At 26.6% G+C, this 15,406-nt stretch overlaps 1 protein-coding gene across 1 annotated transcript in view; it reads left to right on the top strand.

Annotated features, from left to right (window-relative positions):
* Nucleotides 1-1,204: 1,204 nt before the first annotated feature.
* LOC100204908 (DNA-directed RNA polymerase III subunit RPC5) overlaps nucleotides 1,205-15,406 on the top strand; it is a 75,033-nt gene continuing 60,831 nt past the window's right edge. Inside the window, exons 1-2 of the mRNA XM_065803269.1 lie at nucleotides 1,205-1,339; nucleotides 4,624-4,674. Coding sequence (XP_065659341.1) covers nucleotides 1,289-1,339; nucleotides 4,624-4,674 — 102 coding nt within the window. The 5' untranslated portion in view covers nucleotides 1,205-1,288. The remainder of the gene's footprint in view (nucleotides 1,340-4,623; nucleotides 4,675-15,406) is intronic.

The raw sequence follows: 15,406 nt of genomic DNA, 5'->3' as shown, positions 1-15,406 counted from the left end.
ATGGTAAAATAAGGTCTTTTAGCAACAAATGAAGATAAAAAAAAATTATTTTTTTTTTCCAATTCAACTTTTATTGTTCATGAGCAACAATTTACACTACTCAAGGTTAAATTTTATAACCAAATTACTATGTAATTAAATAATAATAAAAAGCATCAAAATATAATAATATGGTGATTTAAGGCCCCCTGGCGGCAAAGGGAGACATTAAAAAAAATCAAAAAAAAATTTTTCCCATCTACTTCATATTATTCAGGAGCAACAAATTATCACTATCCAAAGTCAAAGTTTTTTCCATGATCTACCTTAATATATATATATATATATATATATATATATATATATATATATATATATATATATATATATATATATATATATATATATATATATATATATATATATATATATATATATATATATATATATATATATAATGGTGTTTTAATTTTTAAAACTTGGAGGCAACTGCACTTTTCTTGTTACGCTCATAACGGGTCCAAACACACACACAAAAAAGTATTAGCTTAAGACAATATTTTATTCATTTAAGGTTTAATATCGTCATTAATAAAACAACTCTACTTTGGGCCATCGATTTCAATGCAGTGTTCTCACGGTGGCAAATTTGCAGATTGCTTGGCTATAGAAATTGCGAACCTAACGTATTATACAGCGTAAGTTGTTCTCGTTATTTGTCCCTCGTGTGAATTACAGAACAACTTTAGCATATTACTTGTTTACAAATAAACGATATCTGAATGAACTACATCTAAATAAAGCCTTTTAAAAAATATTGCCATTTTTAAATGAAGTAATTTCACTTAAGTTCTATGTTTAAAAGTTATTTTATCGTTACACGATAATGTATAAGTAGAATATAATAAATACGCCTGTGCATAAACTTATATGTATGTATTATATATATATATATATATATATATATATATATATATATATATATATATATATATATATATATATATATATATATATATATATATATATTATATTACATTTGTACATACATACATACATATATATATATATATATATATATATATATATATATATATATATATATATATATATATATATATATATATATATATATAAATATATATATATATATATATATATATATATATATATATATATATATATATATATATATATATATATATATCTAATAAATGTATAAACTAATGCTTTATTTTTTAGTTAAAAAATTAAAATTAGGATGAAATATTTCAGTTTGCAAAATAATACTTTGTAACTCAGATAAGGAATGGCTGCTGAAAGTTCTAGTGATGAAGAAAGTGATCCTGTGGTTCAAGAGGTTTAGTTCAGTTTTGTGTATCAATGTAATTTATATGTATACTTAAGGAGTAGGAAATCTATTTGTTCATAACTAATTCCAAAATAGATGATTTTTGATATGTAACTTTTTTAGATGCAGGTTAGACATATTTATTTTATGGAGTCAAAAAAAGAATTTTGCACTTAGCAACTTTTTTTAATAAAAAAATGCAAAAGTTTGCTGCCTTTAAAAAAAAAAAAGCAAAAATATGCTGCTTTTCTTTTTCTGTGGTTAAAAATTTATGTTATGTAATAAGTGTCTACCATTAATTTAGCTTTGTCTTGGTTTGCGTATCTAACTGTAATATAACTGCCATCTTTTCAGAAAAATAATGGCAAATTGACACAAATGTTTATTATCATTTCTGGGAAAAGTATAAAATTCCAAAGCTTGTTTTATAAAAAACTCGCTTTTTTTAGACATTTCTTTTTAATTTTTGCAATATATTGGCCAAGCACCTTTAAATTTTGTGTATTAGAGCTTGCTTTTGGTTATAGTGATTGTATTTGATGCTTCTAGTATGTATTGTTTGTGAGAATGTTTTCTACAAGGAGTTTTATCATAGATGGCTTTAAATCTAAATGCTGACACAGGCTTTATTTTGGCCAATGTTACATGTTGTCTGCACAAAATTAATTTATAAAATTTTCAATTCTAAACATTTTTATAACATTAAAACTTGTCAATATTTGGTCATATTCTTTACCAGATTTGCATTCAATTGTACCTAGCATCTCATGTTGCTTTCTGCTCGCTTTAAGTCCCAGTCTGGACTTAATAACAATAGCTAGGCTTTTTTTTTTACTACACAAGCATATTCTTTATATATAGCTAAAATCTTATTTGTATAAATGTGTAAAATTAATGATTATTTAAAAAAAAATTTTATTGTTTGCACTTGCTTACAAACATTTATTTTTTTATTTTTTTTTCTTTTGTCTCTGAAAGTTTTACTTTAAAAATAATGCCAATTAACCTGTTTGCATGTACTAACAGAAATTCTAAAACGCTCACAAAATAGCAGTGCTCGAAATAATTATTTGAAGATTGCCAATCAACACTGATTCGCAGAATTGATAAAAATAAAAATGTAGACAACCAAATAATTTAGGGGATGATAAAAGTTTCACTCTTTTTTTAAATTAGTGTTTTTATTGTGAACTAGATATTGTTATGGTCTTAAAACTGTTTAATTTATCAATCATTAAAATTACTTAACACCGCTTAAATGATAATTTAACAACTTTAAGGTTCTATTTTATGTGTTAAAATTATTTTTATTATAAAGTTTGATTTGTAAAAGTTGGCGATTAAATTTGATTGGCCATTATTAATTTTGGGAGTTCAAAGTATCAATTTTTCCAAAAGTCTGCAATCATTGATCATTGATTGGCCGTTATTTCGAGCGCTGAAATAGTATAGACTTTTTAGTAAGTGTATCAATATCCAATGTTACTATCACTTTGTTTCATTTTTTATTAGATAGTTGCTTTTCATTGTCTTTTTATAGCTAGCACAAAAAACCTTGTCCTGTTGCATTATTTTCCATAGTAAAAAAACTTGCAAAATGAAATTTGAGTTCTGACCTTACTTGCGCATAAAATTGAGTCATCTTACGTTTAGCAGTTCTGTTTGGAGCTATAATTTATATTTACAAACTTCAATATTGAGTAGTGTATCACAAAACTCTGAGCTGGCCTGCTGCCATTTTTCCCGCTGACCAGAAAAAGTTGCATTTTTTAGCACTTTCATTGTTTGACTTTGAAAATATCTCCATTTAAAAAAAAGGTAATGCTTGACATGAAAAAAGGTAATTCTGACATGGCAAGAAGAAAATGTAGTTATAAATATTTGTGAGCGTATTGGATGTTTGAGAAGGACTATAAATAGGCTTTTACTGTAATCAAGAGATCTAAGCAATTAAATCTTATTAAGGTAAGCCTAAAAGACAAGTAAAAAAACAGATTTATTGTTAAAAAGAGAAGTAATTAAACATCCATTGTTAACTACTGGGCAATCAAGAAAAAACCATATTGACCTGCTAAATAAAGTTCACACAATGCGACATAGACTTTATGTCTTAAACTTACCTAGCTGCAATGAAGCTCATAAAACTATCACTTACAGCAAGTATGATCTAACAAAAATTGCAGTTGGTCTGTAGATATATTATGATTAGATAATTGTGACCTGTGGACACCTGAGCAGTGGTAACCTATAATGTGGATTGATAAGAGAAGTTTTTCCATTAAGTAGAAAAATTAGTCATGTTATTCCACATTACAAAAATATTTCAGAACTATGCTGACCTTGTAATTCTGAAAGATCTTACACACAGAAAACACTTCTTACACACAGTTAAACACTTTATACATATAATGTATAAATATGTATGCATATATAATCTTTCTATATTTTAATCAGAATTTAAAGTCTTTAAAATATATGCACTTTTTTTGACACAGGCTTAATAATTTATTCAAGCACGTTTAATTCTTAAGAGTTGCAGTATAAAGATGACATCATTGTAGAAATGTTTTATTTATTTTTTTAATGTAAATTTTCAGAAAATTAGAAAATAAAATAACTAAACAAACTGTTTAGTAATTTCGAAAATGTTTGGAACTAATAAAAAGCAAGATTCCGTGAGTCTATGCAACATCCCAAAGATCATTTAAATATGGTTTAATGACATGGACCTAGAATTCTTTTGAAAACTCAATGACAGCATACCAAAATACAAAATTAGTGATAAAAAATAAAGGACATATGACTATTATGTTTTCTCATAAAGATGACTTCAAAAAATGATGTTTTAATGTATTAAAACATACATGTTTAAATGTATGTTTTAGCTTTAATTTAAAAGTGTAGGTTGCACTTTTGAATGGCCATATCATGAAAATCATTATTAAAAGTTTTTGAAAACATCAAAATATTCAATATTCTCATTATAATTAATAATATTAATAATTATAATGAGAATATTGATTATTTTTATAATTATTTACATAATTATTTAATTATGTTTCAATTATGTTTAAATGGTCTCAAATGTTTTTAGTTTTTTTTTTTTTTAAATACTTTTGTATTTGTATTTTTTTACCTTGCTTGAAAATTAAAGAGTTCTAAATTTTAAGTATTAATTTTAAATGTTTGAAAAATATTTAATGAATTTTTTATTCTATTTTATCTTACCATGTCTATTTTTATTCAGTTATATTTTTAATTAATGTATCTTTTAATTTTTTTTTTAATTTTAGGTAGATGTATGCCTAGCAAAAGCACTTTCGGAAAAGCTTTTTTTATTTCAGGTGAGCTAAAGGAAAAAAGCCTAATTTTTAATTTCTAAGTTATGATTTTAGTTTAATAATAATCATTTCAGGCTGCTACTATTAACAATAGCTCACAAAATAATAGCTGGTCAATAATCAAAGATCACCTATTTTTTATAAAAAATGAATCAAAACCAATTCTGGGTGATCAAACATGGTTAGAAAAAAATCAAAATTTTAAAAAATAATTTAAAAAACAGGTTAAAACTCCTATAATACCACCAGAATTATATTAAATTATCAAAAATACTATATGTTTCGATTTGCAGTAGAAATATATTTTGAAAACATAACTATTTTTAGTTTGAATTACAAATGAATTACAAAGTTTAGCATTTTTTTGACCCTCTGATTATAAAATAATAATACAAGTTTATGGCAATAAAAACATTGTTTTGAGAGAAGCAATATAAAGTATTTTTTGTTCTAAGAAAAAAATTCCTAAACCAATAGATTTTTTATATTATTATTAAAAAAATAATAACATATAGTTGATATTTCAGTATAAAAAATTGATTATAAACTTATCCTTTATTATTGGTTGAAATGAGACTTTCTTGTACATTATTTAGCTTTAAAATACAAAGCCATATAATATGTAAAATACTGTTTCTTGTCCTTCAACCAAAATGTCAACCTATTTCAAAGATTCAACCAAAATGTCAACCTATTTTATGAAAGGACAGATAGTCCTTTCAATGAAATAGCTCGAAATTGACACAGAAGTGTCGATTTTGAGCTGTCACAGAAGTGAAGTCACATTCAGGCTGTTTTAAGTGACTAAAAAGTGATGGTTTTTTATTAATACTAAAATAAATATTAGCATTATCAAGAGAACTTTTAATACTGTGGTCAGGATTGGTTTAATGATTTTTAAAACTTTCCAAATGCATCATATGAAAAGAGTTTATGGAAACAATAAGCATATTGGCTTTAATCCAAAGCCTTTAAAATGTCAAGAGCAATAGCTTTTGTCTTAAAGTTTCCATCTAATGCACAATAAAGTATTTATGTTATAACAGTTGTCAATTCAACAGTTAAGCAAGAGGATTTAAATCTGTATTGATTATCAGAGAGTAAATTTTACTTTTTTTGTTAATAAACTTAACTCCCAAAAGCTCCAGAGGGGGTGACTACAGTTTAGAAGGTTATGTAAACTATTTGGTTGGCATCAGATCAGCACAAACTTTTTAACACAAAGGTTTCACAATAACAATATTGAGGTAAACAAAAATTTGCCTAACGCAAATACATTTAGGTCAGATGATAGAAACAGTTTAAAGGTTGTTAATAAAAACTAATTGACTGAAATGATAAAAATTAGAAAGTTGATGATCAAATAAATTTTCAGATGATATTTGCTGTAAATTTTCACCTAGTTTTTGTAAGCATAACACTTTATTTGTTTATTACACTTTTTGTTTTTGTGTATTATATTATGAGGGTTATATTTCATGTTATGGTGTTAATGCTTCATATTATGGAGCTTATCTTTCATATTATTGGGCTTATGTTTTAAAGTCAAATAATCCACAAAAAATGTTCATCAAAAAAATATATATATTAGCGTTAAAGAATAAATTTTTAATAAAAACTACAATATTACTTTTTTTTTTTTTTTTGCTGTTTTTATTTTAAATTTCATATACTAAATATATTCATATTTTAAATTGGGAGGCTCAACTCTTAATTAATATTTTCACTTCTCCTCAAAGCCTTTTTGTTATATTTTTTGTTAATCTACCAAAACATCATAAAAAAAAATTGATACAAATTAATAATAAGAAAATATTGAGAATTTGTAATCTGAAATCACAAGTTCTCAATACTAATAAAGGTTCAAAAAGAATGTTTTTTTGTTTGTTTGTTAATTCACCTTTTCAAGGCCGAGAAGGCGACTACAGACAAAGAGGCTGCTTAATTGTGGTTATATTCCTCTCTCAACTCTATAACTTTAAAGCACGAACTGGTACATGGCGGGGATCGAACTCGGAACCTCTCACTTAGCAAGCAAGTGCTCTACCATTATACCACTACCATTATACCACATTTATTTATATAGAAAAGAATAATAAATAGACTTTTCATTATTTGATTAATTAGTTGATGAATCCTTCAAGACTTAAAACCAGAACCCGATAATTTTTCAAGTTAAAAATATTTGATGCCGTAACTTGAGATAACCCTCATTATGTAGTGCTAAGTATTTTATGTTGTAGTTTACTAATGCCAAATATCTAAAACAATATTTACATGTTGGGTAAAACTAGCATATTGCAACGCATTTTGTAAAAGTTATAAATTTTTTCTATTACTTAGTCCAAAAATGTATTATTTTTAATACTTTGAAGCCAGCTTTCTTTATTTAAAGTATTTGTATCATACATAACAGTGATTGTATTACATGTTTCTAAATGCTCTATATTGAATTAAACAATAACTCAATAAGAATAGTCTAACTAAATTGTTAGTTGCAACAGCCTGGAAGAAATTGCAACACCCTTGAAAAAAGACTTTTCAGCTATTTCCGTCACTTTGGCTAGGAAGCCTTTTACTGGTAGAAATTGACAAATTTTATGTTTTGAATATGGTTAAATTAGTTTTTAATTTGTTGAATAATCCTTAATGAAGCTATGATATCTATTTCATCACTTTGAAAAGATTTTTACAACATTTTCACTGGTGCTAGAACTTTAATAAACAATGCAACATAAAGAAGAATTCTAGCTTAAATTTACTTCTTGTGTGATTTAAATTTAATTAAAGGATACTGAAAGAAGAATTAATATAAGTTTTCATCATATTTTTGTGATGTTTAAATGTTTTTCTAAAATCATCTCTATGGCTTTAACTTGATTCACAATACATTGTATACCTAAAATGAGACAAGATTTTAGGATACCTTATTTACTTTTTTTTTTCTTCTTTCAATTGTGAGTATATGCTGATAAATCCATCATGCACAAGTAAATATAACATGAATAAATCAAGAAAAAATAAAGTATTGGTTTTTTTTATAACATTGTCAACATTATAACATGATGAATATACAATGTATAATCATCATCTTCTAAAATAGAAACAATTTTAACTAATTTTTTTAAATAATATTTTTTGTATATCTAATGCATTCTTAATGTAATGCAATTAATATCATTGAATGGGGCAGTTATACTTTTTTTAAATGATAACTCAAAATAACGTGTTACACAACAATGAAATATGATCTATTGGACTTCAACCTTGAGCAGATGCGCCATCTGCACCAATACCAAATAATTTTTTATTTTAATATTTAATTTCTACATTCTTGAGCAACTTTATGGTGTTAAAAATTCTATGAGAAACTTCATATGCAATATCAAAAAGTGAAAATAAGTTTTATCCAACCCATTTTTCAGAAGTAATTTATTTTTCAATTTTTATTCTGTTTATTTCTAGAAACTTTTGCTTAACTTGGAATATTGTAGTCAATAAACATTCTGCAAGTATTTTTCTTTTTGTAAACTTGATCAAAAACTACAACACAATTCTCTTTTAATTAAATTTTTTTGACAAAGCGATATTTAACAAAGCAATAATTCTTGTTTTACAATAAAATAAGCAACCTCCACATTTTTGGTCAAATCCAGGTTATTACTATTCATGGTTTGAGTACCAAATAGAATATATTTAGTTTTTCAACTTAGATGTACAAACTCATACCTCTTGTTTTCATAAATATCTCAAAAACCTTAAAAGCCTTCCATGTGTCCCTCTGAATGTATGATTGCAAAACTGTATTGCAATTGACTACATCCTTTCTGATCATCCCATTTTTTTATTATGTTCAAAACTCTTCTGGTGTGTAACCTTTTAAAACTTGAATTTAAGAAGCATATTCTTGGCATCTTCTGCATTTTAGTGCGGTAACTATTCCGTCAACAATTTTAATTTCAAGAAAAAACATATCCAATCTAAATAGATGTTTTTAAGCCTTTTTTTATAAGTATTTTGCAAGCATAAAATCTTTCCGTCCATTGGCTGTTTTTAATTGTAACTTTCTTTCGTAAATTTTGATTTTTTTCTTAGCAGTTGGTTTATTTATTTTTATACTTTCTATGTAATAGTTTTTGAAATCTTATAACAAAAACTTATATTTTATCATTTATATTTCTTCATTTATATTTCTAACTATATTTTCTAATTTTGAGGGCTGGTTTATATCTGCATCTCTCTCTAAAAACACTTATCTTTTTTTTACTTAAACAATATATATATGTATATATATATATTTTTTTCCCGCTTCTATATATATATATTCGTTTTTTTCCGCTTCCGCTTTTACAGTGACAAGACGTGTATTTGCGTACGATTTTATCAACAAAATTATTATAAGAAAAAAAAGTTTAATAAAGTTAAAGCAAATAATAATAGTAAATGTTCAGTCAACTGAGTTTAATACTTATAAAGTTGAGCAAGATAAAATAATTGGAGCATTAAACAAGACAATAGATGAGCTAAAAAATTGCAATTCTTTGTTGTTAGAAAGAATTAAAGCTTTAGAAAATGTTAAGTCTTCAAGCGCAACAACCTCAACATCTTGAGCAAACGTTGTTAGTGGCAGTGCACCATTAAAAAAGTCAGTTGAGCAATTGCATATTATGAATGCTGTTGCTGCCGAAACAAAAGAAAGGGAGAAAAGGGAAAACAACGTAATAATTTTTGGCATAGCTGAATTAAAAGTTTTGGATACTGCAAGTGCTAAAGAGGAAGATAAAAAATTAATCCTAGATGTGTTTAGTTCAATCAACTCAAATATTGAACCTAAACAAATTATAAAGCTTAAATCTAAATCTGATAAAGAATCACCGTTTGTTGTTGTCCTTAATAATAAAAAAGAACAAAATTCTATTTTAAAAGCTGTGAAAATCTTAAAAAGTTCAAGCAGGTTCAGCAATGTATTTATCAACCCTGACTTAACTGAAGCCGAAAGGTATAATGCCAAATTATTAAGAAATGAGTGCAAAAAACAAAATTTAGAAAATGCACAACCTTTGGTTTATTATTATGGAATACGTAACAACAGAGTTGTTAAAATCGTCAAGTAGCAATTAATTTCAAATAACAGGAAATCAAATCTGAACTGTTACGAATCATTAACTTCTGTTGGTTTTAACTATATGTCAATTAACAATTTTTGTCCTAAAATAACTCGATTTATCAAATAAGCAAAAAAATTAAGAATGAAAAAATAAGTTGAAAAAATATTGCTAACAAACAAATTAATTTCAATAACAATAACAGCCTTTCTTTACAAAAAAATTCAAATAAAAAAATTTCTTTTCGTCTTATTAACGCAAGAAGCCTTGCCAATAAATTTCATGAGTTTTATTTATATGCCGAGGCTACAAAACCGGCTGTAATCTGTGTGTGTGAGACATTTTTCAATAATAAACCTTCTAACGCTATTTTATGTCCTAAAGATTACTCAATTTATCGCAAAGACCATATTAAAATTGGCGGAGGAGTTGCTATTTACTGTAGAAATGACATTAAAGTAGAACAAGTACAGGTTAAGCAAACAGATACTGATATTGATATCATCTGTGTTGATATGATTTTTGGATCTCAGAAACTCCGTCTAATGACTTGCTATCGTCCACCTTTCTATACAATAACAGATGTTGCTTATCTTGAATTGATGATTTTAATTATTTATAATTTGTGTTACTCGGCGTCGCAGATTATTATTGTTGGTGACTTCAACTTACCTAAAATGGATTGGCCTAGCTATGTCTTACCAAACGAAAAGTGTCATAGTATATTCTTAAATTTGGTAAACGAACTCAGTTTGCACCAATTTGTTAAAGAACCCACGCGCAATATGAATTTTCTTGATCTTGTTTTTTTGAATAACAGTTCTCTTATAAGTGATATATCTGTTGAGTGTCCTTTTAGCACTAGCGACCATAACACAGTCCAATTTTCTATAAATACGAACAATTTCAACCAGTGTGAAAATAAACCAGAATTTTTCTACGACTTTTCTAATTTTAAGAGCCTTGAGTTATATTTATCAAAAATAAATTGGGATTTCGAGTTTTCTTGTGCCTGTACAATTGAGGATTACTATAGCATTTTTCTAAGGCTTTTTGGTACTGGTATTAATGAATTTGTACCTATTAGGAAAAAGTATTATAACAAAACGAGTAATCACTATCCAAAATACATTAAAAAAATCTTAAGCCACAAAGTATTATTATGGAAAAGATGGACAAATAATAAAACCATTTATAACAGTACGCCAGGAATTGCAAACTAATCTTATCTAATTACCAATCGAAAATTGAATTAAACCTAGTAGAGGGAAATAATATTAACAAGTTTTATAAATATGTTAATAATTAAATGAATATCCTTAATAAGCACCACCATCTAATAGACAAAAATAACAATAACAAGGTCACTTCCAGTAATATAGAAATTGCTAACATGTTTAATAATCACTTTGGAAGTGTTTTTACGGACGATAATTGCTATTTGCCTAATATTGTTGCCACCTATGTTAATGATCCAATAAGTATTGACACGGTTCATTTTTCCGTGGAGTCAGTGTATAAAACCCTAATGGGAATTAATCCAAGTACTTCGTTCGGTCCTGATGGTCTACCTAATGCAATTTTTAAAAAGTTAGCTCATGTTTTATGTTTTCCACTTTCATATATTTTTAAGGCTAGTTTTACATCAAACGCTTTACCTAATCAATGGCGCAAAGCTTTCATCTCCCCAATTTTTAAAAACGGAGCTACATCGGATCCTAACAACTATAGACTCATGTCTTTAACTTGTACTTGTTGTCAAATCATGGAAAAAATTATCAACTCACATTTTGTTGAATATCTAAATAAATATAACATAATATCTCCTAGTCAGCACGGTTTCCTCAATAAACGTTCTACATGTACGAATCTTTTAGAATCTACTAATGATTGGAGTACTGCACTTGACAATCATCTGATTACAGATGTTATATATATCGACTTCCGAAAGGCGTTTGATTCCGTATCTTATTCAAAATTAATATTTAAACTTTCATTATATAATATTCGTGGTAACCTTTTAAAGTGGATTACAGCATTTCTCACAGACAGATCTCAACAGGTAAAGATTAATAGTGCTTTATCAGATCCAATTCGAATTGTAAGTGGTGTACCTCAGGGTAGTGTGCTAGGACCAACTTTGTTCTTATTATTTATAAATGACTTATCATCTGTAGCAAACTATCTCGAATGTACAATAAAACTTTTTGCTGATGATTTAAAGTTATACAGTTCGTATCGCAATATGAATCATAGCCACGATTTAACTGTTGCTCTTGATAGAATAATTATTTGGTCGGATACTTGGCAATTGCCAATTGCCAGCAAGAAATGTTTTGCACACAGATTAGCACTTTCTCCATTGCATAGTATTAGTTTTAATTACAAGTTAGGTGATTGTATTCTAGCTTGGTCATCTAATCCAAAAGATCTTGGAGTAATTATGGACTCCCGCCAAAACTACAAAAAACACATTGCCAGAGTCATTCATGTAGCAAATACTAGAGCATACCTAATTTTAAAATGCTTTAAAACTCACAATCCTATTATATTAGTACGTGCATTAACCACTTATATAAGACCAATAATTTGAAAATATTCAAAAACGATTCACAAAAAAATTGCTAATATTAGTTGTTTAAGCTATTCTAGCTGTTTACAGTTGCTTGGTTTAGATTCTTTGGAGCTCAGACGTTTAAAACATGATTTAGTCATATGTTTCAAAATTATGCATAATTTGGTTTGCATAGATAAAAACTTGTTTTTTGAAATTAACAATAATAATTATACCCGTGGTTATACTTTAAGGATTCGAAAGCAACGATGTCAACTCGACATTCGCAAATATTGTTTTTCTCAACGAGTTGTAAATATCTGGAATAATCTGACATCAGAAGCTGTAAATGCTGATAACATTTGTATTTTTAAAAATAAAATAAAATCGTGCAATTTCGATAAACATTGTGTCAATAAAGTAAATGAATGAAATCTTGAATGTTTCTATTATAAACTATATTTGTTCCTATGTACTTTGTTTTCTTATTTAAGGGCATATTGTCAGTGTCTATTTATTGGACCTGTATGTCCTTTAGAACGTGTATTTTTTTTTTTTTTAAACTTGTTCTAATAAATCTTTATTTATATATATATATATATATATATATATATATATATATATATATATATATATATATATATATATATATATATATATATATATATATATATGTATATGTATATGTATATGTATATGTATATGTATATGTATATGTATATATATATATATATATATATATATATATATATATATATTGTTTAATTAAAAATAAATTTAGTGTTTTTACTAATTTATGTATATATAAATATTCATATATATACATAATACATACATATATATGTATATATATACATGGCCTATTTAAAAAAAAAAATTGGAAAAATTGGTGATGGTACCCTCTTGCTGGCACTTGTTGTAAGGTTATTTTGTAGAAACGTAGCCTTATAAAGGCATTTTTTCATGAAAAAAAAATTTGCCGTAAAAAACAAAGGACTTTAATGTTTGGGCGTATATCAAATACATTCAATGCTGTTGAAAAGGGTTTAGAATAGCCCCTGATATATATATATATATATATATATATATATATATATATATATATATATATATACATACATACATACATACATATATACATAGTACATATGAATTTACTATGTATATATATACATAGTAAATTCAGATTTGCCTGTGATGCCTGTTTTGAGCAATCATTTATATATATACAGTAGTGGCCAAAAAATTAAGGCAGGCTATATTTTAATCCTTTTTAATGTATTGTTTATTTTTGGCGTTATTACCTTGGATACAAATAATTTTTTATTATATTTAGATTTTTGAAAATATTTTGATTTATTTTACATCGCCAGGTTGCCATAGTTGTGATAGTATGGGTAAAAAGCGTGATATTAATAAATTTGTTAAAGGTAAAATAAATGCACTATTTTTGGAGGGCTATTCTCAAAGTATATAGCAAAACAATTTAAAATATCAAGATGTGCCGAGCAAAATGCTTTATGTGTGCAAGACTATTCGAATCGCAAAAATTGTGGTAGAAAATGTGTGAGTACATCACGAGAGGACCGTTTTTTAAACAATGTTGTTAATAGTGAGCCCCACACAACATCTGCAAGGTTATCACAACTTGCTATGGAAACGGGAGTTATTATTAGTTCGAGAACAATTAGAAGGTTGTGTTATGACTTTGGTAAAGTTGCAAGAAGACCAGTTAAAAAATACTTATTAACTACATCTCAATTACAAGCTAGGATTAAATTTTGTAAGAGTTTAAAATACAAGACACTGGAATTGTGGGAATGCGTAATGTTTACAGACAAAAGTACGCTTTAACAAATTAGAAGCACGGGCTATAATTATGTTAGAAGACCTGTGGGAGAACGCTTGAATCCAAAGTATACCATAAAAACAGTAAAACATCCTCCTTCATTCATGGTATCAGGAGCAATCACAGCGCAAGGCCGATGCGGGTTGCACATCTTTAAAAAAGGTGAAAAAGTCAATGCACAAAAGTATCTAAGTGTATTGAAAGACAAAGTGAAACTGCACATGAAAATTACTAAAAGCTGCATTTTTCGGCAAGATTTAGCACCTTGTCATACAGCTAAAACAGTTAAGAAGTGGTTTACTGATAATAAAATTGAATTATTATCTAATTGGCCTTCAATTTTACCCGAACTTAACGTTATCGAGAACTGCGCGAATATAATGAATCAGAAAGTTGCAGTACACCACCCAAAGTATGAAAAACATCTTCAAAAAGTTCTTAAAGAAGTGTGGACTAATGAAATTACTCAAGAATTTTGTAAAACATTAGTGCATTGTATGCCAAGAAGAATACAAGCAATGCTTGATAATAAGGGACATCCGACAAAGTATTGAACTATAACATTCAAGTCATTTAAAATATATATATACATATATATACATATATATACATACATATATACATAGTAAATTCAGATTTGGCTGTGGCGCCTGTTTTTAGCAATCTATATATATACATAATATATATATATATATATATATATATATATATATATATATATATATATATATATATATATATATATATATATATACATAAATTTTATTTACTTTGAGAAGTGAATTCAAGACAGGAAAGCCTAAGAAAAATATTTATTATGCATATTTAATAATTTTAATTTTAAAGGTGCGTTTGACACTCGTTTATATACAACTATTAATGCGTGTTTAGATAAGCACTGTGACGTCACACCAAAAAAGCCTGTCATTTGGAGTTTCAGTACTTACATTGACTATTTTATAGCCTGCTGCCACAAAGGACTGCCACTATATTGGCTGAGGGTTTGGGATGGTGCAGCGATCTTTCCTTCCATTATAGTTTGTTTTTTCTAAAAAAGCAGTATGCTATAAAGATAAGCAAAATTAGCATGCAAATAATGATCTATATATACACTATTGTAAATGAAAATGCACATGAATGATGCTGACTAAGAATATTATGTTTGCCATATGTTTACATTAAGTAAAATTTGTTTAAAATGTAGGAAAATTTGTATTTTCAGCATGG

This window comes from Hydra vulgaris, chromosome 08, assembly GCF_038396675.1.
Source record: "Hydra vulgaris chromosome 08, alternate assembly HydraT2T_AEP".
NCBI lineage: Eukaryota > Metazoa > Cnidaria > Hydrozoa > Anthoathecata > Hydridae > Hydra > Hydra vulgaris.
Note: the sequence above shows the minus strand (reverse complement) of the source record. Positions and strands in the feature narration are given on the sequence as shown.